This window comes from Chionomys nivalis, chromosome 13, assembly GCF_950005125.1.
Source record: "Chionomys nivalis chromosome 13, mChiNiv1.1, whole genome shotgun sequence".
Taxonomy (NCBI): Eukaryota; Metazoa; Chordata; class Mammalia; order Rodentia; family Cricetidae; genus Chionomys; species Chionomys nivalis.
The window spans coordinates 74481887-74508902 of record NC_080098.1 but is presented as its reverse complement, the minus strand read 5'-3'; the positions used below and the strand labels follow the sequence as shown (position 1 = coordinate 74508902).

Sequence of the window (27016 nt, the reverse complement as noted above, 5' to 3'; positions counted from 1 at the left end):
AAAATCCTTAGAGTCTTTCAGCAATAAGGTTCAGGAAATATATTATGTTTCACTGAACTATATCTGCCTCATCACCCCCCAAAAGGCTCAGGACCATATGGTTAACTAGGGACTTGTAACAGAACTTTATCAAATTGACATTACCAATGCTCAAATTATTACACAAAACAGAACAGGCAAATGGCCTTCGCTTTATTCCCTCAATAATAATGCCCTTACACACTCCTCGTATCCTCTCACATTAATGCCTCTCATTCCAAATTTTTTAAATCTTTATGAATTCATTATTACTATTGGACCAAAACCAAATATGGACTCATAGAAACCACAGGAAAATTAGACACCTATCTCCATGATCTACAAGGAGTCTAAAATTTCTCAATAAAATGATTACAAACAAAATCCAAAGACACATCAAAAAGATCATTCTTCATGACCAAATTGTCTTTAATCCAAAGATTCAGTAGCAGACTAACATTTGGAAATCAAAAGTCATATCAATCACATATATTGATTCAGTAAAATACCTAAGATCATTCTTGTAGTAGAGGAGATAGTAAACCAACTAGACATCATACGTTACCAAATAAACCAAGTTCTAAGTATGAGTTTCATCTTTTTGAATCATAATGTGGCATGTCCTTCGGTATATGTGTTGCTTTTATTGGTTGATGAATAAAGCTGTTTTCACCAATGGTCAGTTAAAATACAGCTAGACAGTAAGTTCAAACAAAGATACATGGAGAGTGTAAGTGGAATTAAGGTGACTCTGTGTAGTTACTGAAGGAGAATGATGCCAAATTACAATCAGTATGCAATACATAGATTAATAGAACTTGGTTAATTTATGGTTTAAGAGCAAATAAGGAATTTCCTGAGTGATTATCCAAACAGTGTTGTACTTAATGCAGTATCTGTGTGATTATTTAAGTGGGGGCCATCATGAAATGAAAGTGCATTCTCCAATTACATAATCATATGGCCTATCTTAGTCAGTGTTCTGCCATTACAGAGAGATGACATGCCTGTGGAAACACATATAAAGGAAGCTATTTAATTGGGTCTTACAGTTTCAGGGTCATTGCCCATTGTTATCGTGGCAGGGAGCACAGCAGTATAAAGGCAGACAGGCATGATACTAGATAAGTAAGTGAGAATTTCAAATTCAAGTCTGCAATAAGTATGAAAAGAGAGTGACACTGGACTTGGCCTGTACTGTGAAAACCTCAAAAGCAACTCCCAGTGATGTATTTCCTCCATTAAAGCTATACCTCCTAATCCCTTCAGATACTTTCATTCACTGATGAACTCTAACATGAGGGCCTACTTGTGGGGGTTTGTGTTCTGCCCAGTTCCCACAGCAAGTAGGGCCCAAAGAAAATCACACAGAGGTCTCCATAAGTTATAAACCCATTGGCCCATTAGCTCAGGCTTCTTATTAACTCATAACTTATATTAAGCTATTATTCTTGCCTATGCTAGCTACATGGCTCAGTACCTTTTTCAGTGGGGCAGGTCACATCCTGATTTTCAGTGTCTAGACAGGCCTGGAAAAAGAGCTTCTTTCTTCCCAGAATACTCCTGCACTCATTGCTTCACCTCAACTCCCTGTCTGGTTGTCCCACCTATAATTCCTGCCTGGCTATTGGCCAAGAAGTGTTTATTTAGGACATAATTGAAAGAATACAGAATTGTTCCATGCCAGTGAACAAGCATCCAAATCTATGAGATTGTGGGAGAGATATTCTCTTCCATATCACCTCATTCCTCTCCCTGGAGTCATAGGCTTATAGCCACATCAGAATGCAGAAATGCATTCAATTCAAATTAAAAATATTCCATAGTCTATGACAGTCTCAACACTCTTTAAAAGTCCAATGTTCAAAGTCTCTAATACTTGTGTCAATGTCTTAACTGTAATCCCTTGTAAAATTAATCTTAAAGGCAGATCAAATCTTTCTTTTTTTGAACTATTTATATTCACTTTATTTTTTTAATTTTAAACATGAGCATTGTGTCCATATCACTCCTGCCCCTCCCTCTCACCACTAGCTTCTCCTGTGTCCCACCCCTACTTCCAGAATTAATGATCTATTATTTCATTATTATTGTTACACATATACATACATGCATATGCACAAATACAAACTGATATAGATTGTATAATCTACTGAGTCCATTAGAATTTCTAAAATGTACAGTCACATGTGGCTGACCACTTGGCATTAGATAAACCATAGGGAAGCTCACTACTGGGAGAAACTGATTCTCACAGCAGTCATTGATTACATGTAGTAATCAATGGATGGGATCATATGGAATGCCCTCTCTCCATGTTGTCCTGTCAACTGGCAGGGTTATTATGTTGGTTTTTTTTTTTTCTTTTTCAATGGTATGGGTAATATATTGCAATTACAAAGGTAAAGAGAGAGTTTATAGTAAGAAAATACTATACCAAAAAAGCAACTAAAGCTTGAAGGGAAAACTTCAAGTTCTATATCTCTATGTCTGATGTTAAAGTATTCTTCAGATTTCAAAATCCTTTAGCTTTGCTAACTGCAACACACTTCCCTCCCTTGGACTGGTTCCACAACCTGTTACCAGCACTCATTATTGGGTATCTTCTGACTCTGGCATATAGAACATCTTGCTGTTTCTAAGACCATGTGGGTTTTACCATCACAGCTTCACACAATAACCTCCATTGATTTCTAGGCACGGACGCTTCAGACACATGCCTTGCCTGAGCAGCTTTCCTAAGTCACAAAGGAATTGCACAAGCTCTTTTTATATCCTTGGCCCTAAAGACAGAACCATGGAGGCAAATTAGCTCAGTCCTTATGTTTTCTGGGACTGGAACATAGTCCCTTAATTCTGAATGCCTCTAGGTACTAATTTCAATACAATGTGAGTGACTGTCCCTAGCCCACCAGGATAGGTCCTGAAGCAGTAAATATAGTAACTTTGAATTGATGCTGTGCTCGGACAATGAAGAATGCCAGGTAAATAGTGCTTCTAGATGGCAGGCCCATGTAACATCCAAAAGAGAAATGTCAGAGAGTTTCAAGAGATCCAGCCAGAGCCTGCCATTTATTTCCCCTCTTGTACTTCAACCTTGAAAACCACTTGCCCCCTTGAGCTTCTTGTCTCCTAAATGTCTTGTGAGATGCAATGTATTACACACGGACATATGGAAACAGAGCATCCCAAGAATCTGTGTCCTCTAAGATCCAACCATAGCTGAGGAGTAAACACAAAACACTATGCACTGATTAACTCCTGCCAGGAATGGTAACCAAAGCCGCCCATTCTAATGGTGAGGGGACACCACACATCTTTTCCAGAAAGTGTGCTAAGAAAACAAGCAGCTCAGTATAATGTGATCCAAAGCCTACAGGACTGCTATTCAACTTACTTTGTCAAGGATCACAAAGTCAGATTCCTCTTTTCCAGAGAGGTATTCCAGAGCCATGCTAGAGGGAAAGTCAGAGGTTATCTCTCAGAAAGAGCCTGAAGTACTAGTGTTTGAAGACTTATTCATGTCAGTAACACAGCCAATCAAAGGGAGAGCATGATTGATGGGTGGGTTCAAATGGATATATATTTGAGATTTATAGCATGAGTAAGTTACTGCTGTGTCAGACTCTGGAACCTCAACAACCTCTGAAGACTTGAGACAGTGGAGTGGACTAAGGCAGTAGCCATCACGACAGAGAGGTAAGACCATGACTTTCCAAGGCAGGATGTCAGGTACTTGTGGGGTGAGGGTTGAGAGACTCCAGGGAAAATCAAGTAAATAGCAAAGACTATAGTCTAATCCTCAGAAACGCTGGTGTGTATAGGTATAGTGGAATAGATGGCAAAGACAAAGATGACACCAGATCCCTTATAGATCTGTTTGTGTGGGGTCCCATTATGTGAAAGTCTGGATCTGCCCACAGAGATTTACACCAGGTCCTTTGAATACCAGTAAACATCACTGGCACCTGCTGGTTCAGAAGAGATCATCTCTTCCACACAACCCCAGAATGGATCTGTTTTCAGTTCACATGGACAGACGTAGTAGCAGATGGTATGTTCCTATCAAGTGCTATGGGCAGTGTTGCTTTAGAGATCCAGCAAGTTCAGAATCTGATAATCACACAATCAGCTTGCTATTGTACTCCACCTACTCCCAGGGTTCTGGCCTCCTGTTGGTTTTTGATATAATACTATTCTGATATAGGTAGTGAGCTGAGAATATGATTTTACAGTTCCAAGGGTAGAACACAAGGAATAGTAAATGACTCATCCAAAATTCTTATAGACGATATTTTAAAATGTTGTACTAAAAAGGGGAGGGTTAAAGTCAATCCCACTACTTTCTGCATATTAGAAAGGCTTATGATGCTGTGTAGTCCCAATCCTTACATTCATCTTGAAAGTAGAATCCAATACCATGTGACAGAAGTTTTGCTTGGTATAAACAAGGACTCAGTGATATCCTGACTATGATAGCTTTTTTGCTTCTGTTCCTTATAGTGGATGAAGACATTTCTGAAGTAATAAGAAGCATTTCACCTAAAGTTTTCATTGCTAGAATTCTGGGCTCATGTTCTTCATTTTGTATAGAATCTAATAATCATCATTTCATGACTCAGTTCAAACACATCCTACAACTTTTCTGCAGTCTCTCAAAAATTATTTGGAAGAATAATTTAAAACTTTTATTGACCACAATGGATTAATTTATTATGGTGTAAGAATACATGAAATTATTTCTGTAATTATGTCTTCATTTCTCTTTCTTATCCAGGATCTTCAGCTATGACTCCTGCTGTCTTCCTGTTCGTCCTGTGCTTAGGAGTTGGGTCACGTGTTTTAGCACTTGATCCCAGTTTGGATGCTGAATGGGAAGAGTGGAAGATACTCTATGAAAAATCATACAGCCTGGTTGGTATCCTGGAAACTGTCCAGAAGGGCCCCAGCTGTCTAGGCATAGTAGAGGTCATAGGTGCCCCACCACAACTACCACCACTGAGGTTGCTTAATCATGACCATTGTGAGCAATGGGTTGCCAGATTCCCGTTCGTCAGAATGAGGAGAATGTGTGACTATTGTGTCCTAGACTAGCTCTCCTGGGCCTCTAATCACCTGGACAGCAAATCTACATCAGCTTGTACAGGAGTTTAATTATAAAGAAATGTCACCCATTTTGGTTCTTATCCAGGAGGAAGAAGCACTGAGGAGAACAGTATGGGAAAAGAACATGAAAATGATTAAACATCACAATGGGGAGAATGGCCTGGGGAAGAATGGCTACACCATGAAAATGAACGCCTTTGGTGACATGGTGAGCGTGACATGCATTACTTCACACTGTGCTCTCTTGTGTTTACATGGAGTCCTTTCTTTTATAATCATTTATGTATGCTTTCTTGAAGACCGATGCAGAATTCAGGAAAATGATGGTTGATTTCCCAATGCAAAGTCACGAGAGGGGGAAAGGCATCTGGAAACGATCTCTTAGTGATGTACCCAAATTTGTGGATTGGCGAAAAGAAGGATATGTGACCCCTGTGCGGTACCAGGTTTGACAGTGCCACCTGCCCTTCTTCTTAAGCCATATTGAAGAGGAAAGAACTTAGTGTCTCTGTTTTCTTATTGAATGGGGAGAGATTTGCAGCTCATTTTTAAATTATTTTTTATTTTATTCTTTTTTAATTAAAATTTCCCCTCCTCCCCATTTCCCTCCTCCTCCCCCCATTCCCCTCCTCCTATCCCTGCTCCTTTTCTCCTCCCCCAGGGAATTTGGACTGCTCTTCAGTATCGAGAAGGAGGGGAATGCAGCTCATTTTTTAAATAATATTTTTCCTCTTTGCAATCTTCATACATTTTCCAATATTTATTGATCTTAACAGTCCACCAAACACATTCTATGGATAATAACTTCTACCACATCTCACTGTAGAGTTCATGTCGCTTCTGTTATCATTAATAACTTATAAAGCAAGAAGTCTTTCACAAATGTGGTGGGGGGACCCACAGGAGCATGTGCACACTACCAGCGTCCAAGTCCTCTGGGAAACTGACCACTCCTTTCTAGACATCTGTAAACTGCCATTTCCTCATTTTAATGAATTATTCACCTGTCTATTTTGTTCCCCGAGTTAGCATTTGTTTGTGAAAGACCGTATTTTCTTCACTTTAGGGTAACTGCAGTTCTTGTTGGGCTTTTGCTGCAACTGGTGCCATAGAAGGACAAGTGTACAAAAAGACAGGCAAACTCATTCCTCTGAGTGTGCAGAACCTAGTGGACTGTTCTAAACCTCATGGTAATCATGGCTGTGATTGGGGTAACACATACTTTGCCTTTTTGTCTGTTTGGATCAATGGAGGATTGGAGGCTGAGGCGACCTACCCATATGAAGGAAAAGTAAGTGGACCTCATATGTTGTCAATTCAGTTCAACCTATAGCGAGGGACAACTGTAGATATGATACACTATCTTCAGCACTCAGATTAGATAGTAGAATCTCTCTCTGTACTCTTATTTCAGTCATTAAGTATCGATCTTTGCATATATTTTTGGTGTGATGATTTTGGTGTAGTTCCTTTCTGTGTACATATAGAATATAGAATTTATTGTACATAGAATAGAGTCTCTGTCGTGAGAGAGAGAGAGAAAAAGAGAGAGAGAGAGAGAGAGAGAAAGAGAGAGAGAGAGAGAGTAATAAGTGTGAAGGTGATTACAGGTAGCTGCTGAAGAAGAAAGAGGTCAGAACTTTACTGGTAAGCCACATCTTTGTGGCAATACATAGATCATAGAAATGGGTTAATTTAAGATATAAGAGCTAGCTATGAATATGCCTGGGCCATTGGTTAAACATTGATGTAACTAATATAGTGTCTAGATGATTATTTGGGATATGAAAGCACATTCTCAACTTACACAGCAGCAATAAAAAATTCTTATGGATAGGAGGAAATATTGGTTGTCACTGAGGACAAGAGAACTTATTTTCAATTCTAGCTATTCCAGTATCATTTCACTTCCTGGGATGATTTATAATATTCCAGTTTTTGTGTGCTCAGTTGCAAAGAGCAGAGTGTGTTGGTTGTGATTCTCTCCCAGGACATGGAGGGTAGAAACTAAATCTCTTATATCTTCACCTTTTAAAGGAAGGACCCTGCAGGTACAATCCTCAGAATGCATCTGCTAAAATCATATCATTTGCGGAACTCCTAGAATTTGAGGATATCCTAATGGATATTGTAGCAACTGAAGGGCCCGTTGCTGCTGCAATTGATGCGCTCCATGATTCTTTTAAGTTCTACAGTGAAGGTTAGAAAATTTTCTTCTAGATATAAAGAAAAAGGCATTGGGACATCTCCATGTCATGACAAGCTCTCAGACTGGCTGCTATGTAAAAATGTGATATGAATTGTTAAGTTTCTAGATTTTACTCATCTCCGTATAATTGTCCTGGGTACTGAATTTCAACTGGTATGAACCATCAGATGAAAGTTAATGTTTCCAATTTAATAAAATACATTGGTTAAGTAATTTCTCAACTCCTCTTCTTTTCGTGGACCTTTTATTTGTTTATAGAAATTGATTATCTGAAATAGAATTGAAACAGAGACTTTAAATTAAATAATTTAGTCCTGTAATTTTAACTTGGCATTAGACACTAGTAGAAAAACTTTAAAGTTCCAAGGAGTCATTTCGTATTCATGCAGTTTGTAGCTATCAATCAATCTCACTATTTTGAATATTTTCAGTTTTCTGTGAAACTGTATGTTTCTGTTTTTGTGTGTGCACCCATGTGTGATTATTAGCATTTTTGTGAACTATTAACTAGCTCAAGTATGATTGTATCATTTCACTAATTGTTGAAATAGATCTATTGTTGGTGGCTATAGTCACTGCCAGGTGTCCTGTGCATCTTACATCAGTTTCTGTGTTATTTCTCAGGCATTTATTATGAACCAAATTGCAGCCGTTATAATTTGAGCCATGCAGTTCTGGTGGTTGGCTATGGATTTGATGGAAATGAAACAGATGGCAATAACTACTGGACAATTAAGAACAGGTATAAATTGCCATAAAAATCTTTATTTGAAATTTTAGGAGCTAGAGAAATGGTTCATTAATAACACTGGAGGCACGTACAGGGGATTCTTGATGAGATTGCAATTTTGAGGCAATATTTTGATATAAGTTAGAAGATTTTGTTTCGTTTAAGTTGAACAAAATCTGTTCTTGTTTTCCCATGTTCATGGATGAGGTGTATTTGACTGTCTGCATGTCTGCGGACATGTGTTCACCAGTGAACATGTGTAGAACTCTGATGTCAGCATCAGTTGTTTCTCAATCACTATATAACTTCTATATTAAGGCAATGTTCTTTTCTGATCTAAGAGTTCACAATTTAATCTGGCTTACCAGCTTGTTCTTGACATGTTCTGTGTCGATGTCTCAAGAACGAGGTTTACATGCACACTATAATGTTAATCTGGCTTTCCAGTGTGGCTATTGAGACTGATCTAAGCTCTTTAACTGCTGAGTTGCCTAAAGTTCCAAGAATTTACTAACAGTATGTTCTCACACCCTTCGTTGGTTTCTAGGGTATTAATGTCATGTGTGTGACATTGATTTTGTATAATGTGACATATAGGAGAATTCTGAAATATGTAATGGTAAAAAGGTATCCTACCATGGTTTTCACATTCCTGTGTGAGTCACGTCTTGGTGCTCAGGAATAGACCCTCTGCCTTTTCTGATCATTTTGTTAGGTTGGCCTCTTGACAAGTCCATCAGCTTTGTACTAAATGGAAAATATGATTTATTTCAGCTGGGGAGAAAGCTGGGGCATGAACGGCTACATGAAAATTGCCAAGGACAGAAACAACCACTGTGGAATTGCTTCATTTGCCCAAATCCCTCAAGTGTGAACAGCCTGATGACCAACTAGAAGTGCTTGGCAGGAGACTGTATTTTGAGAAGGTTCATCAACTTCAAAGACCAGACTTTGCTTACAGTGTTAAATTGCTGAGTCTCTCATGGTCCACACTGCAGTGTGAATTCTGGGAGCTTTCAAATATTTCAAATTACAAGCTTTATAACTGGTTCTCTAACTAATAAGTGTTTATGATTCCGGAGACAACGTTATTTTCACTCTTAATACCTGTGTAAATAAAATCATTTAAAATTAATTTCAACTGTCATTTCTAGTTTCTCATCTTTTTTGCAGTGACTTTATTGTGGTCAAACATGCAATTCACCTTGTAGTGGGGACTGAGTGCTGTGCTGGTGTCTGGAAGAAAGGGTGGGAGGGTCCTCCTTGATGGGTGGCATTCTTCATTGTTGTGGTTTGCTTTCAGTGTTCTGTTTTTCCACCAGCAACCTTGCTCTGAAAGACTCTATGATAGTTTCTGGATTTGACACTTTTAGCTGGCACACATGTGGGAGCCCACAGAAGTGGATCCATTCCACATTGACTACAGGTCAGAGAGTTCACACGTTTTCTTGCTTCTTCAATGCTGTTGACAAGAGGGCAACTTAAGGTGTGGCTTAAAACAAGATATCTTAGCTTATGGTGTGGTTGTTTGGTGTTTTGTGTATTAAGATGGCCCATAGAGGGAATCTCTTCCACCTTGACTGAATGTCAGAGAGTTCAAGCCTATTCCTGCTCCTTCGAGGATATGATAGAAGGCTTGACCCAGGGAATGACTGCATACAGGATACTTGGTCCAAGGTGTGATTGCTGCATTATCTGCCTAAACAACAAAATAACTAACTCGGGATACATTTGTTTGATGTTTCAGGTATTAAAGATGTAACTGCTCTGTTTCTTTTTTATATCAAGTTAAAGCAGTCTGTTGACTTTTGCCCCACTTTCTGGATTGGATACATAGGCATATGGAAAATAAACGTGTTTATCCAATGATATGGGACCCCACAGATATTGCCCCAACATGGGACCCTGATACACAATTTCATCCAGTTTCAATTATTGCCCCCTCTCTGCTTTGCAATGTTACCGTGTGATACTCCAATGCATTGAACTGGGCTGTGACTCTCCCTCAGTCAGTAATTAACCTTGTGTTAGTGTTGTAATATGAGCGGCGGGGCTGCGTCCCCGGCACCCAGCCGCCCGCATGGCTAGCTTATGCCCCGAAATAATTACACGGAAACTGTATTCTTTTAATCACTGCCTGGCCCATTAGTTCCAGCCTCTTATTGGCTAGCTCTTACATATTGATCTAACCCATTTCTAATATTCTGTGTAGTACCACGAGCTGGCTTACCAGGAAAGATCTTAACCTGCGTCTGTCTGGAGTGGGAGAATCATGGCGACTCCTTGACTCGGCTTCTTTCTCCCAGCATTCTGTCTGTTTACTCCACCCACCTAAGGGCTGGCCTATAAATGGGCCAAGGCAGTTTCTTTATTATTTAACCAATGACCTTCCTCCATCATTTCCCCTTTTTCTGTTTAAACAAAAAAAGGCTTTCATTTTAACATAGTAAGATTACATATAGCAAAACAGTTATCAAGCAAGAATTACAGTTACAATATTTATATCTATTTTATCTTTTATCATAACTAAGGAAAACTATAACTATAACTAACCATTCTTCAACTCCATCAAAGACTCCAGAAGGATACAATATTACCTAAGTAAACAAGAAATAAGAAACTTCAAACTCTAGAAATGACAGAGACATCTTGCTGCCTGGACAGTCACCCAAAGTTCTTTTGTACCATTGGGGCATCCATCTTTGGCCTACAGGCCCATAGTATCCAGCAGACATTTTTATGAAGCAGGAAATTCCAAAGACAGTTCAGTCACTTTCTGCTGTGTCCTGCAGAATGTCTCGCAGACTCTTTCATGAATCAGGAACCCCGAAAATCCATCTCACCTTTAGGCAAGTTCAGCAGTCCTCTTTTTGCGGGTTCTCTGTGTCCAGTTTATGCAACAGTCCAGGCAAGAGCAGTTTCTTGCCCAAATGGCTATCAAACTCCTTAAGGAGCCTCTTTGGTGCCCATCTTCCTCTTGAAGTAGATTGGTGCTGCCAGGAGCAGACGTGTCTCATTTTTATAAAAAGCCCTAAGTTATTAAAACATTAAATGCCATATTTTGCAGTCTTTGAAAGATATGAAGAATGCCTATCTAGCTGAAATATATCTATGCACATCTAGAAAATCTAACTAACATGATTAAAAGCTTGACAATTATTGATTATTATCCATTAACAACCTATATTCATTACATTTTTAAATGAACTATACAATCACAATACCTTAATCAAGATTAGAAATACATATACATATAACAAAATTGACCTTAAAACCTATACCAATGCAAATTATTCATACCTATATCATTTCCCCCTTTAAATGTAAAAGAACATTTATAAACCATATTTGGGAACATGGGCGCAGTTTTTTTTTTTTCCAAACTGCTTTCTGCTGAATGGGGGCGCTGTTATTTAGGTCTTTCATGGTATAACCTGTGTGCCAGGTTCATCTTAGTGGGCAGTTGAGTGAAGCAATTTTTTGAGGGTGTTCACAGCAACCTTTCAGGAGGGCGTGGTCTATCATACCATATCGGGATAGACGCAATCCACAGAGTCTCATCCTCTGTGAAAACAAAAGAAGACCCTCTCCAAAGCATCATATCCTTAGACCCATATTCTGAAATCATAATACCCTTATATCCATTCTGGTTTAGCTTGGCAGCCCATATAATGAAATGTCTCTCTGCACTTAGCTCCTTTACAGTCAAAAATTTTAAAGAAAACACAATGTACATAATCCAGACTCTCTGTGAATTTTCCATTTTTACATGGCTTATTTTTTTTTAATCTATACGTATCTGTACTCTGTCTCTTTAAAGACTTTACCCTTTTTTAAGACATTAACTTTATTTTTTATATATATATTTTTCTCTCTCTCAAGCCTACATACATTTATCCAACAGTGTCTGAATCAGTTCTATTGTGAATCTGTAATTTTTTTACTATCCAGGAGCATTTTTTAAAATGTTAAGCACTTCTTAAAAACTTAAGTTGCACCATGTAGGGGTAATATGGTACTGCCTGTGTCCTGCCCAGTCTAAACCTTAACTGCGCTGTTATTATGGTAATTACGGTAGTTCCTGCCTGAGACCAGCACAGTTCAGCATGGCGGAGTTGAGCTGCTTTTGCCTCAGAGCCATTTGGTGCCCCAGAGTCACACACAGTTTTAGGCACACAGCAGTCCACATTGCCATCAAGCTGTAGCACTTTACTCCAAATGCTCCATTTAAAGACTCTGTCTTCCATAGGAGCCAGACAGAGATCGTGATGGCGGCACAGCCCAGAAAGCCGGCATTTTAAAACAGCCAATTTTTTTCTGCTGTTGAGTCAGGACAATTTCTTTGCGGCACGCAACCCAGAAACAGCAAAAAGCTGTCTTAAATTCTCTCTCTCTCCTTTTCAAGCCCTCTCAGGTTTTACGTGGAGTTCATTAGCACGTTGGGTGCCACTCTGTTGTAATATGAGCGGCGGGGCTGCGTCCCCGGCACCCAGCCGCCCGCATGGCTAGCTTATGCCCCGAAATAATTACACGGAAACTGTATTCTTTTAATCACTGCCTGGCCCATTAGTTCCAGCCTCTTATTGGCTAGCTCTTACATATTGATCTAACCCATTTCTAATATTCTGTGTAGTACCACGAGCTGGCTTACCAGGAAAGATCTTAACCTGCGTCTGTCTGGAGTGGGAGAATCATGGCGACTCCTTGACTCGGCTTCTTTCTCCCAGCATTCTGTCTGTTTACTCCACCCACCTAAGGGCTGGCCTATAAATGGGCCAAGGCAGTTTCTTTATTATTTAACCAATGACCTTCCTCCATCATGTTAGCACCCAGTAGAACCTAGCAACTCTACTAATGTAGGCTCTGATCAGTACAACATAGCTGAAGCCCAAAGAATTGAAAATAGCCTTTATGACTATGATAGAATTTCTTAAAGATGGAATGAAGAAGTCAATGAAGAGGGAAACAGTCAAAGAAAATGAATAAATTAGTTCAGGACATAAGAGCAGATATAGGATCTATAAATAAAACTCAAATAAAGAAAATGCTGAAAATTTAAAATTTAGGAACGTGAAAATAAACCTCAGAGAAAGTCTTATTAACAGGTTCTAAAAGAAGGAAGAAAAACACTTAATAAATTGAGAAAATATAAAAAAAGATCAAGGATACCATAGTCAGAGAATATATTAAATCTAAAAAAAAAACTGTAACACCATGAAAAAGACCAAACCTAAGAATAATTTAAATAAAGGAAGGAGAAACAGAAATGTCACAGAGAAAATTTAATAACATCAGAGAAGAAAATAACCTAAACTAAAGGAATAAGTACCTGTCAAAGTAAAAGAAGTATACAGAACAGAAAATAATTGGAAAAAGAAAAGAAATCTGCCTCAACACATAATAAGTAATACACTAAGCATGCAGAACAAAGAATGAATATTAAAGGTTGCAAGTAAAAAGACCAAGTAACATAAAAAGACAGGACTATTAGAATAATATATTACTTCAAAATTGAGACTTTAAGATCAGAAATGCCTGAAAATTGTTTCTAAAAACACTAAGGGAACAAAGAAAGTAACTCAGCCTACTATGTCCAGCAAATCAGTCAATCAAAATAGATGGAGAAAGACATTTTATGACAGGTCTAAATTTAAACAGTACCTGTCTAAAAACCAGCCCTATTATAAGTGCTATAGGAAAAGCTTCAACCTGAACAAGTTAGCCAAACTTTAGAAAACACCGGAAAATAATAACCTAAGACAAAAATTAAAAGAAGGGACAATACCACAACATAAAACAAAAACAAAACCAGGAATCAATAAATACTGCTCATTGATAAATCTCAACACAAATGATTTAAATAGACTCAAAGACCACCGAATGGCTGCAAAAAAAAATTCATCCATTCTTCTGCTGAGTACAAGAAATAGACATTAACAACAGCCTGGTAAAAGGATTTAAAAAGATATCTCAAGAAATGGGCCCCAGACAAAAGTTGATGGATTCAGTTACTATCTGACGAAACAGACTAAAAACTAAAGCTAACAGAAGAGATAGAGGATACTACTCCAATCAGAGTTTATCACCATCAAGGGGACATTTCAATTTTTAACATCTATGCATGAAGTCAAGTTCACAAACACAACTACAACTTAAATCACATACTGACCCTATAAACTGGCCCTTACACACCATACAGTGGGTGGAATCAATGGTGTACACTCACTAATAAACAGGATATCCAGAAAAAATAAACACAGAAATTCTGGAATTAACTAACATCTTAAACCAAAAAAAAAGAACCCAACAGATATTTATAGAAAATTTTACCCTTTACAAAAGAATATATCTTCTTCTAAGAAACTAATGGAACTTTCTCCACTTTTGACCACATACTCAAACACAAAGCAAGTCTCAACAGACATAAGAAAGTTGAAATAACACCCTTTATCCATCCGATCTGATAGATTAAAACTGGTATCAACAATAGGAGAAACAATAGAAGCTTACAAAACCAATGAAAACCAAAGAAGTGATTATTGAATAAATAATGGGTTAAGATATTAAAGACTACCTAGTATTGAATGAAAAAAGAATACAAAAGATTATGGAACAAAATATAGACTTTTCTAATAGACAAGTTCATAACAATAAGTCTCTTCAAGAAGAAATTGGAGAAATTTCATACTGGTAACTTCATAGCATACTTGAAAACTTTAGAACAAACAGAAGAAATAACACCAAAAAGAGTAAATGTCAAAAGAATCAAATTAAAGGGTAAGGGCAATAAAATGAAGCAACAAAAACACAATACAAAGAATCAATGAAACTAAGAATTGGTTGTTGGAGAACAACAATAAGATTGACAAGTTTAGTGAATCAGCAAAAAGGCAGAGAGAGAGAATCCAAATTTAATAAAATTAGACATGAAATTGGGAACATAATTACAGACACCTAGAAAACTCTAGATAATAATGAGGGCATACTTTAAAATCCACTACTCCACCAAATAGAATGGATAATTTTTTGACATTTCTCAGTTACCAAAGTAAAATAAAAATCAGGTAAGCAATTTAAACAAACCTATAATCCCTCCAGAAATAGAAACATTCATTAAAGTCTTTTTTTTCTTTTTTTCTTTTTTTTTTGAAAAAAAAATTTCTGCCTCCTCCCTGCCTCCCATTTCCCTCCCTCGCCTCCCACCGCTCTCCCCCTCCCCCCACTCCTCTTCTCCCTCTCCAGTCGGAAGAGCAGTCAGGGTTCCCTGCCCTGTGGAAAGTCCAAGGTCCTCCCCCTTCCATCCAGGTTTAGGAAGATGAACATCCAAACTGGCTAGGCTCCCACAAAGCCAGAACATGAAGTAGGATCAAAACCCCGTGCCATTGTCCTTGGCCTCTCATCAGCTCTCATTGTCTGCCATGTTCAGAGAGTCTGGTTTTATCCCATGCTTTTTCAGTCACAGTCCAGCTGGCCTTGGTGAGCTCCCAATAGATCAGCCCCACTGTCTCATTAAAGTCTTAAAACTAAAAATAGCTCAGGATCATTTGAATTTATCACAAAATTACATCATATTTCCAAAGTAGGGTTAAAGCAAATACTCCATAAATTTTTCTACAAAATTGAAACAGAAGGACTATTGCCCAATTCATCTTCTGAGGTCACAAGTAACCTGAAACCCAAAGCCATATAAAAACCCCACAAAGAAAGAAAACAACATACCAATTTTCCTTATGAACATATATGTAAAATTCCTCAATAAAATACTGGCAAACCAAATCAAAGAAGGAGATGCAGGGTACTTCAGAATATTTAAATTGATAAATGCAATCCACCATATAAGTGGACTGAGAGAAAAATAAATGTATCATCATCTTATTAGATGCAAAAAATTCTCTGACAAAAATCCAACACTGTTTCATTTAGAAAGAAAGTACTGCAGAGATTGGGAATACATGAATAGAAGATACATCTCAACATAATAAATGCAGTTTACAGCAGGCCCATAGCCAATATCAACTTAAAAGAAAGCTTGTCCGCTTTCCATACTTATTCAATAAAGTACTTGGAGTTTAATCTAGAGTAATAATACAACTGAAGTAGATCAAGTGAGTAAAAATTAGAAAAGAATAACTCAAAGTATCTATGCTTTCAAATAATCTAATAGCACTCATACAACTGAAAACACCTTTGACAATGCACTAAGATAGAAATTTTACTCACAAAAATGAGAAACCTCATTTTTCCTATACAAATGACAAATGTACTAAAAGAGTACAGGAAAAAAAATCTTCACATTAGACTGATGTGGGATCCCCCCCCCCCCCGTATGCTGTGAATAGCATTGGTTAATAAAGAAAACTGTCTTGGGCCTTCACAGGGAATAGAGGTAGGTAGGAAAAAGTAAACTGAATGCTGGGAGAAAGAAGGAGTGAGAGAGCAGCCATGTAGCCCTGCTTGACACAGATGCCAGAACTTTACCTGGTAAACCAAAGCCATGTGGCAATACACAGATTACAAGAAATGGGTTAAATTAAGATATAAGAGTTAGCCAGTAAGAAACTAGAATTAATGGGCTGAGCAGTGATTTAAATAATTTAGTTTCTATGTGATTATTTTGGGTCTGAGCAGCCGAGCAGTCAGGAACAAACAAGCAGCCCTCCTTACAAAAATAGCCTCAAATATATAGAGATGAATATCATACCATGGGGTTACTGTAACCAAGCAAGTGAAAAACATGTATGATAAATAAAAACTTTAAGACTTAGAAAATAGAAATTGAAAAAATATCAGAATATGGACTACATCCCTATCTCATGGATTGGTAGGATGAATACAGGCAAAATGTTCATCCCAAAAGCAATATAGACAGTTGATGCAATTCACATGAAAATTTGAATACAATTTTTCACTGAAATTGAAAAGACAAATTTCAATCTTATATAGAAATAAAAGACCAGGTAAACTAAAAGTATTCTGAATAATGAAAGAAATGCTGCAGGTATCATAGTTCCTGACCCCAAATTATACTACAAACTATGGTGATAGAAACAGGGTGATATTGCACAAAAACAGATATGCTGATAAGCAGAATCTAATAGAAAATCTAGACATAATTCCACATACATATGGAGAACTGGAATTTAATAAAGAAGCCGAAAATATACATTGGAAAAGGCAGGCACCTTCTTCAACAAGTGGTGATCATAAAATAGTGTAGTTTCATGTATATAAATCCACATAGATCATCCTGCAAAAATCACAAGTCTAAATGGATCAAAGACCAACCATCAAACCAGATTCACTGAACCTGATAAAGAAAGTGAGAAATAGCTTTGAATGCATTTACACTGGAGACGATTTCATGAACAGAACACAAAAAGCAATACCACAGGCACTAATATTAACAATTAATAAATAGAGTCTCATGAAACTGGAAAGCTTCCATAAGGCAAAGGACATGTATTCAAGCAAAGCAGCAGCCTACAGAATAGGAAAAGATTTTTTATCAACATTGCACCTGACAGACAAATAGTATCCAAAATATATAAGGATTTATGAACCTGGATATTAAGAAAACAATTAAATTTTAAAATGGGATACAAATCCAAACAGAAAATTCTCAAAAGAAAGAACTCAAATGTCTGAGAAACATGTAAGGAAATGTGCAGCATCCTTAGACATCAAGAAAATGCAAACCAAGGTAACTACTTGAGATGTCATTTTACAGCAGTTGAAATATCTAACATCAACAAAACAAGTGGCAGCTCCTGCTGGTGATGATGTGAAGTAAGATGCATACTCACCCTTTGCTGAGGAAACTGCAAACTTGTAAAACCACTATGGAAACTGATGTGGTGTTTTCACAGGAAGATGGCAACCAACTACCATAAGATGGAGCTGCAACACTACTGGGTATGTAGCCAATGAATCCTCAATCCTACCACAGAAATACTTGCACAAACTTGCTCACTACTGGTCTGGTCATAATATTCAGAATTTTGAAGCAACTGAGCTATTGTCAGTGAAAGAAATGACAAAAATATGGCACATTTACACAAAGTAGTATTAATCTGCAAATAAAAATATAAAGTAATAAAATTTACACGTTAGTGAATAGAAGTAGAAACAAAGTTATCATGAATTAAGTATCCCCAAACCAGAAAGGCAAACATTGTACTCATTTATATGTGGATTTTAACTGTTAAGTAGATGATAAGAAAACTATTATTCATAGAAAAAAAGAGATTGGCATACTGTAAGGTGGGGATAGATCTCCCTAAGGAAAGAAAATATAATATATAGTTATGGATATAGATAGGTAGACTCGAACAGGAGGTACAAGTGACGATGTGAAGGAGGAGAGATGAGAGGGACTTGGGAGAGAATACAGGAGAGACAACTAAAACTAAGGGTCATTTGGATGGTAGTATGAAAACCTAGTGTTGTGGGACAATGGTCTTGTACCCTGTGAAGATTTGTCAGTTGTATTGCTTTAATAAACTGCTGATTGTGAAGTGGTCTGTCCTGTCTCTTTAAGAGACAAGCCACTCCTACTTCCTAACCCCCACCCCCATCCACTGAGTCAGGCAGATCTTCCTCCCTGCTTGCAACCTGAGTCTCTTTCTTTTCCATCTCCCTCTCAAAATGGAAGCTTCTGCCTCTACCTAATTCTCCCATTTCCGCCTTCTTCCTCTCCCCCTGCTATCTCTGCCTCTCTGCTCTCTTCATCTCCATAACCCACTAAATAAATATCCAACCTCACTCTGCATGGCATGCCTCCTGTCTGTCTCTTGCCTGCTGCCCAGGACCAGCTGTCTTTGGCGGCCCGTGGCGTGGTCTCACGTGTGCCCATCTGGCAGACTTTCCACATGGCTTGCTGCAACTACTCAAGGATCTGTGCCATCACTCTCTGGGATTGGCTGTTCTTGGGACTGCTGGGGAGCCTGCAGCATTTTGAATTAATCCATTACATTTGGCGCACAGCATTTTGAATTGATCCATTACAGATTGGCCAGTAACCAAGTAGGAGGTATAGGTGGGGCAAACAGAACAGTAGAATTCTGAGAAGAGGAAAGGTTCAGCCTGAAGTCATCACCCAGACAAAGAGGAAGTAAGCTGAGACTGCCTCACTGATAAAAGGTACCAAGCCATGTGACTAACACATACAAGAATTATAGGTTATTGTAATATGTAAGAATAAGTTAATAAGAAGCCTGAGCTAATAAGCCAACCAGATTATAATTAATGTAGAACTTTGTGTATGGGGTAGGAGTGGGGGGGGGAAGAGCTAGGACAGAAACCTCTGTCAACAAATGGCACCAGCATGGACAACTACATCCACACAGAACCTGAGAGAGCTTAGGAACTAAATCTAGACACAAAAGAACAATTAAGCATGGCTTCTTGGTTGCAGCATTTTCTCAGTTGAGCTCTATTTGCTAGAGGTGAGCCTATCTCATTTAAGAGAGATTTCCTGACTCAGCTTTAGCTGCAAAAACCTTGCACCTCTTTTAAAAGACCCCATCATGAAACACCTAAATGGTTTTGATGAATAGCTGACAGCATGCTTTTTGGTGGTGGCAGTGACCTTGAAACTCCACAGAGTGGTGGAAATGAACATGGCTCTGGCCAGCACATCTGCCATGAGGAAAGACTCTCAGAAAGGTAAAGAAATGGGCTGGATTCAGTCAACAAAACCATAGCTTTAATCCTAGCCATATCAGTTAGCAAATTAAAGTCTTATGTGATTATAAAAAGAGAGATATACAGTAAAGATAGATTCAGTAAAAACTTTAAATTGTTTACAGTATGCTAAAAAATATATGTAGGCTTGGGAAAGAAAAGAAAAAGAACAAAGACCTATTGTGTTGTTTTTTAATTGTTTGATGGCTGAAATAGAAGCTTCAATTGCAAAAAGACATTTGATTATGAATGCTGCTGGATTAATCAAACCATATATATTTTGAAAATACCTTGACTTCAAAATTTAAGTCAAAAGGTATGTAACTTTGGAAGAGAGGTTTTGCTTTTGGTTTCACAGGAAATGACAGGCCCTGGATTCAATTTGTGCTAACAAAAATCAGGTTTGACCAAGGAAGACCCCCTAAAAATCTCTGATAGAAATGGGTGACCCAGGTGATCCAACATTTCAGAGGACCTTTGTTCAAGTTTCCTCTGAGTTCTAGATCCAGGGGAGCCTCAAGACTGCTGGATGAAATGATCAAGCCTCACTAAAGATCCCAGTCAGGACTTGATCATAATTCTAAATTTTCTTTATGTTCCCATAAGATTATCAGCATCCCCAATCACCAAGAAGTAGCCTGGAAAATTATGCTTACATTCCAAAAAAAAATGATTTTGGATATTTAACTGATTTAGAATGTTGGTTATAATTTTTTATGGATAATAGTCAGGAAAAATCTAAACAGAGCAGATTAAATTTATAATTCTTATTTTGTAAAAAAAAAAGGGGGGGAGTGCTATGGGGCAATAATCTTGTATCCTGTAAAGATTTGTCACTTGTATTGCTTTAATAAAATGCTGATTGGACATGATTGGCCAATAGCCAGGCAGGAAGTATAAATGGGGCAACCAGAACAGGAGATTTCTGGGAAGAGCAAAGGTGCAGTTTGCAATCATCACCCAGACCTAGAAAAAGTAAAATGAGACTGCCTCACTGATAACAGGTATCAAGCAATGTGGCTAACACAGAGAAGAATTATGCATTAATGTAAGATGTTAAGAATTAGTTAATAGAAGCCTCAGCTAATAGGCAATCCAGTTAATAATTAATGTAGGTTCTGTGCATTTTGTGGTATAAATGGCTGTTGGAACAGGTGTAACAGAAACTTCTGTCAACAACCTAAAGTTGTAGAATCTTCTTAAAAATATACATACAAGAAGACCATATTAGGAAATAATCAAATCCTGTTGGAGAGTGGACAACTGTGACTCTTAATGTATATCTTCTTGTGTGTTTTCTTCTTGGCTCTTTTTCTTTGTTTGTTTTGATCTATTCTGATATTTTTGCTTTTATTTTATCTTCTTATATTTAACTCTGTAATTATTCCTTATATGACTATTTGTTTTGAAGAGACAGAGAAGTGTGGATCTGGATAACAGGGGATGTGGGGAGGAATTGGGAGGAAAGGATGAGAAATCATAATCAGGGTATACTGGTTGAAAACAGTTTATTTTCAACTAAAGAAAAATTGTATCAAAAAGATATAAAACCTCTATTTCATTATATTCTGAAGGGAATTTAGATACATATGACATCAAAATTAAGACAAAAAGAAATGAATCATTAAACGGATCTGTAATCAGCAATCAGGTTGAAGCAACAATAAATGTCTAAATAAATCAAGTCTACCCTCAACTCATAAATAAATCCCAGGAACAGATGGCTAACTATGACCTTCTAAGAGAACCCAGAGTAGCAGGGATTCATTTATGGCAGTGAGTTACCCATGAATGAAGCCTTGTCACAATTTTTAAATGTCGAGTATGTTCTTTTTCAGTCATTCATGAACAATTATTACACTGAGGCATTTCTCTGCTGAGATATTTTTCTATGTTTGGTTCATAACTGACAAAGAACATTTCAATTAGCCAGATATAGAGGTGAAAGGGTGTAAGGAAGTGAGCAACATGACAGAGAAAGAAAGTATAGGTTCTCCTTAAGTCTATCAGGAGGCACTTGCGTAGATGTGACTCAGGAGGAGTGGATTGTTTTGGCCCAAGGCTTCCATACCTGTTGACTAGCTCGTTCATGCTGATTGTATCTATCTCTTAAGGCTCAGAGAGCATCTGACTCAAGGTCCAGAATCATTTGTCACTGGGACAGAGAGTGATGGAAGTTCATTATGACTTTCCAATTTCACTGTAATTACCTGATGCAATGTCACTCAAGTGGCTACATGTGTTCTGACAATTTTGTCTCCACAACTAACATATCCTGACCAATGAGGGTCTTAGTGGTATATGCTAGAGTTTGTAGAATGGGTCTCTACATTTGGAAACAGAAAAATAAAGAGGAGAATCCTTTAGAGATCAGCAAACAAATTCACAGTACAGTGTGGACTAGATCTTCTGTTTAGCCATATAGATGACTTGTGACGTTTACTGTGTAATACTTCTGCTGGTAACGAAGTGGAAAATTTTCCTGCCATTCTCTCCTGTTCAGTGACTTCAGTTCTCCACACATGGGTGTCTTTCAAAGGTTAGTGTGCTAAAGAATTTAACAAGTTCTGCTGATATTGGAGAACTGTGCCAAGGTGATGATAGTTTAAGAAATATGAACTTACTAATTCAAGTCAATCTGTCTTTTCTTTTGAAATTCTCAGTCTGACTTCTGTATCTGAGGAGGTAATTATTGGGGGTATTTCAGATACTAAGAGTACAGAAAGTGCCAACTTTTCCCAGTATTTCCAGGTTCTAAAAATATATTAAAAATTAAGGATGAAGAATTTTAAAAATAATTTAAAAACTCACAGGAAGCTATAATGCAGAGCCAAGTACAATATTGAGGAGTATTTGAGTGATCCATGAGAGAGCCAATTTTACTGGAGTGAGTTGGTGGTCTTATCACAAATCTCAGGAAAGATGCATTTGCACCATAGGTTATATTTTGATTAGTGTTTTTGGTCAAGTAATATTCATTTTACTTCTGTGTCAAGGAGAAGAGTAGAAAGTCAAAAGCCAGTTTTTGTTTAATAAGAAATCAGAGGGAATATTTGGGACCAACATCCAACAGAGAGTTAGTGTCCTGAATATGCACAAAACTGAAAAATGATAAACAAGAAACAAACCAATTAGAAAGATGGGCTTTCTAGCTAAAAATAAAGTTCTCAAGAAAAGAAATAGAAATGACTAGTAAATACTTTTTAAAGTTTTAAAAATACATTCTTGGGAAATACAGATTAAAACTACATAAATAAATATGTCTGATGTCAATCATAATTGCAATGATCAAGAAGATACATGACAACAAATTCTTATGTGGATGTGGGAAAAGGAACCTTACACACTGTTCTTGGTAAAAGAACAGCTCCATTTAGTGATCAAACCAGACTCATACAGATTTGAACAGACATGCCAGTCAGTCTTGAAAGGCTTAGATTTCCCCATGAGAAAGTGAGAGAAGAGTCTAGAAACCCAAATATCTAGCAGGAATTCAAACAGCAATGCCACCTCTGATAGCACTCATTCTCACAAGCTCGGAGAGGACACCCCAGGATTAGATGTAGATAAGTATCACCCTTGGACCCAATGCAGATATAGTGAATGGAAGGGGGCAGACACAGTCAGCAAGAAATATGAAAATGCCAGTGTGCTGGCTTTTTTAATGTCAAGTTGATATAGACTGGAGTTATCTATAAAAAGGGAAGCACCTCAACTAAGAAAATGTCTCCTTAAGATTGATCTTGTGATGGCGCCTTTTTTACTGATTGATGGGTTTGAATCCAATTATTCTTTACAATGTCACTTTTGATTTGATGATCTTGGAATCTATAACAAGCAGGCTGTGCAACCATGATGAACTAGGCAGTTGTCAGCACTCCTCCTTCAGATCATCATCAGCTATGTCTTCAAGGTCCCAACCCTGCTTGGGTTTCTGTTCTGACTTCCTTTGATGATGGACTGTGGTGTAGATGTATAATCTGAATGAAGCTTTTTTTCCCCAGGAGCTTTTCGTCAGAGTTGTTTATCACAGCAACCATAGCTCAAAGACAGCCAAGAGATTAGCATTTCAAAGTCTGGCAAATAATGACGTAAAAGCAAATTTCTATCTTTTGTCTATATAAATGCAATATATTTAGATTCAACTACATTTGATATTTAACCCTAGTCTGTATATAAGGCATGTTAAAAAGATGTGTTAAGGAAAATGAGGCCACTCCCATGAAGATTTACTTCCACCAGGTGTATGTGATTTGCCTTTAATTAGACAAGAAGTGAGATATATTGATATGAGTAGAATAAACAATTACTACACTAGTATGGAATGCCTTAGTAGCAAAATTGGTCAATTGGACAGATAATATCAAGCCTTGAAGATAAGAAGATAATCTAGACAGTCAATAAAAATTATGAATAAAGAACTTTGGTAGACCATGAAAGGCAATATCTGTGAACTGTCAGCAGAGAAGGAAATGAATTCCAGCTGGATGGCGTAGACCAGATCTTCAACATGTTCCCAAAAGACAACGTCATGAATTGCTCAAACTAAGAGAAGTCATACCCGTTCAAAACCAAAAAGACAGAACAACAAATAGCACCAGAACAGAAACTCCACAACAAAAAGAGGAATTGAAAACTATGAGAGACGCTGGTACCTTGGGCAACTGAGGAGAGGGAACCTGAAATGACCCTATCCTATACTGATAAATATCTTACATATCACCTTAGAACCTTCATCTGGCGATGGATCGAGGTAGAGACAGAGACTCAATTTGGAGCAACGGTCTGAGCTCTTAAGGTCCAAATGAGGAGCAGAAGGAGGGAGAACATGAGCAAGGAAATCAGGACCACGAGGGATGCACCCACCCACTGTGACAGTGGAACTGATTTATTGTGAGCCCACCAAGCCCAGCTGGTCTGGGACTGAATAAGCATGGGTTGAAACTGGACTCTCTGAGCATGGCGGACAATGAAGGCTGATGACAAGCCAAGGACAATGGCATTAGGTTTCGATCCTAATACATGAACTGGCTTTGTGGGTGCTTAGCCTGTTTAGATGCTCACCTTCCTGGACATAGATAGAAGACCTTCGTCTTCCCGCAGGGCAGAGAATTTGGACTGCTCTCCAGTATCGAGAGGGAGGGGGAATGGTGTGGGGGGAGGAGAAGAGGAGTGGGGATAGGGGGAGGGGTGTGGGGGGAGGGGGCAATATTTGGGAGGAGGGGAGGGAAATGGGAAACGGGGAGCAGGTGGAAATTTTAATTAAAAAAGAATAAAAAAAATTAAAAAAAAAGAAAACTATGAGAGAAAATTCACAAATCACAAACAAGGGCAAACCCATTAGAATAACAAATAATCCTCAATAGAAACTACAAGATGAAAGGGATTATCAGAATGTACTCCTATTTCTAAGAGATCACAGATGCCAGTCCAGTAACTTTATCAGCAAAACTATGTGACAGAGTTGAAGGGCAGGGAAAAATTCTCCATGATAAAGGCTAGCAGACTATGTTTACCAAACCAGCCGTGATGGTTAATTCTGTTTGTTAACTAAACATACATGGGAAAGAAACCCTCTTTTGAGAAAGAGCTTCCATCAGATTGGCCTGTGGGCATGTGTTTGGGGTTTTGTCTTGATTGGTAATTGACACGGAGGGGCCCATCCCACTGGGAGTGACACCATTCCCACACAGAGGGCCTGGACTATACAAAAATTGTAGCTGAACATGGGACTGGGAGTAAGATAGAATTTGACATTTGAGCATACATTTTACTTCAAACATGTGCCATGTATCCCATTTGTCCCAATGATGATCTATAAATTGTCAAATCAATTCTTTATTATCCTGGTCATGATGTCTAGCATAGCAACAAGAGCCACAATAGAACCAAATTGGTGATGTTGAAATAGGTTTTTGCGATGGCAGTTCTGACTGCATTGTTTTGGAGGATTGTGGTTTCCTTTCAAGCTTTTCCTGTACAAGTCATTTTGAGCTCAGAGCTTAATGGACAGTTCAGTGGATTCTACAAATTATGTAGAATTTCAGATTCAAAAGAAATGTTGTTCATTGTTGTAATTCTCCTAGGTCAATCTGAGTGTGAAGCAATGAGGGAAGAGATGATTGCATAGTGTGAATATTAATTATGTCTAGGAAAAAACACACAATACCCTACTATATGTCTCTGAATTTAGATTCTACCAATATAAGAAAGAAAAATGGGTAATTTATGAACCATGTTGTGTGAGTGGGAATGATATAATGCATATGATATCAAAGTATGGCACCAGTGACTCTGGTAACAACTAGGCATCATGAGCAAGCTACAGGCAGGGCACTAGGCAGCTCAGATATGAGCCTAGCCCAGGATATATCTGAGATAAGCTAATGAACTAAATCCAGCTGGTTCTGATGTGCTAGGAAGGTAGCCCCAAGCTGTGAGCCCTGATAGTACAAAGCTACTGCCCAATGAAAGGATTAAAAATAATGGAACTATGGGAATGAGTGTAGGATGATACTGCTGTCCTCCAAAGACATAAATTCTCTAGCCTGGGTGTTGATGTTCATTTTAGAGAGAGCTAAAGATTCCATGCAGGGCCCTGGCCTCAGTGACCACTGACTTTCAGATTGTAGGTAGGCCTACATAGGCCTCCTATCAGTTATAACCATTGTCTAAGCTCAAAAGAATATCCTGTATGGCTACCATTGCCAGCCTCATGATGCCGCAAATGAGGGACTTCACAGCTCAGGTGAGTCAAGCCTGAAGTCTTCCAAGAGTGCTCTCCAGAGAATTTCTCCAGAAGAATCCAGCAACAGCAGCATTACTACACAACAGATGTTTCCTGCCCGCTGAAATACCTGTTTACCATTTATGCTTGTATCATGAGAAATATTTGTATGAATATACTGAACATATTCAAAAGACAAATCCTGTGTGGACAACCTAAGTGCCTAATGTCTTACAATCCATACGCTCCAGCACTCTGCAGAAAGATGGGTCATTTTGGCACCTGAGCATTGTCCTTGCTGCCAAGAAACAGATTATGAGTGAAGTTTATCCTGGTGGTCAGAAATTCAGAGCAGCATGGATTCATCTACGGCAGTGAGTGACCCATGAATGAAGCCTTGTCACAATTTTAAAATGTGGAGTATGTTATATTTTGCTCATTCATGAACAAATATTACACTGAGACATTTCTTTTCTGAGATATATTTCTACATTTGGTTCTTAACTGACGAAGGACATTTCAACAAGGCAGATAAGGAAGTGAA

At 38.0% G+C, this 27016-nt stretch overlaps 1 protein-coding gene across 2 annotated transcripts; it reads left to right on the top strand.

Moving 5' to 3' along the window:
* The first annotated feature begins 4806 nt into the window (after positions 1-4806).
* LOC130885843 (cathepsin Q-like) lies at positions 4807-8937 on the top strand. 2 transcript variants are annotated; one of them, XM_057787643.1, is made up of 7 exons: positions 4807-4932; positions 5213-5332; positions 5424-5570; positions 6191-6415; positions 7162-7324; positions 7958-8075; positions 8838-8937. In XM_057787643.1, exons 1-7 carry the CDS (start codon positions 4807-4809, stop codon positions 8935-8937), a joined length of 999 nt encoding a protein of 332 aa, XP_057643626.1. The 2 variants fall into 2 exon arrangements, with proteins under 2 accessions (XP_057643626.1, XP_057643625.1); XM_057787642.1 differs by having other exon boundaries at positions 5210-5332.
* The last annotated feature ends 18079 nt before the right edge of the window (positions 8938-27016 follow it).

Bases quoted from the DNA above. Each gene is read 5' to 3' on its own strand.
- LOC130885843 (XM_057787642.1), top strand. From the start codon at position 4,807: ATGACTCCTGCTGTCTTCCTGTTCGTCCTGTGCTTAGGAGTTGGGTCA. The intron at 5,571-6,190 runs GTTTGACAGTGC...TCTTCACTTTAG, and splicing joins TGACCCCTGTGCGGTACCAG to GGTAACTGCAGTTCTTGTTG. The intron at 8,076-8,837 runs GTATAAATTGCC...GATTTATTTCAG, and splicing joins TACTGGACAATTAAGAACAG to CTGGGGAGAAAGCTGGGGCA.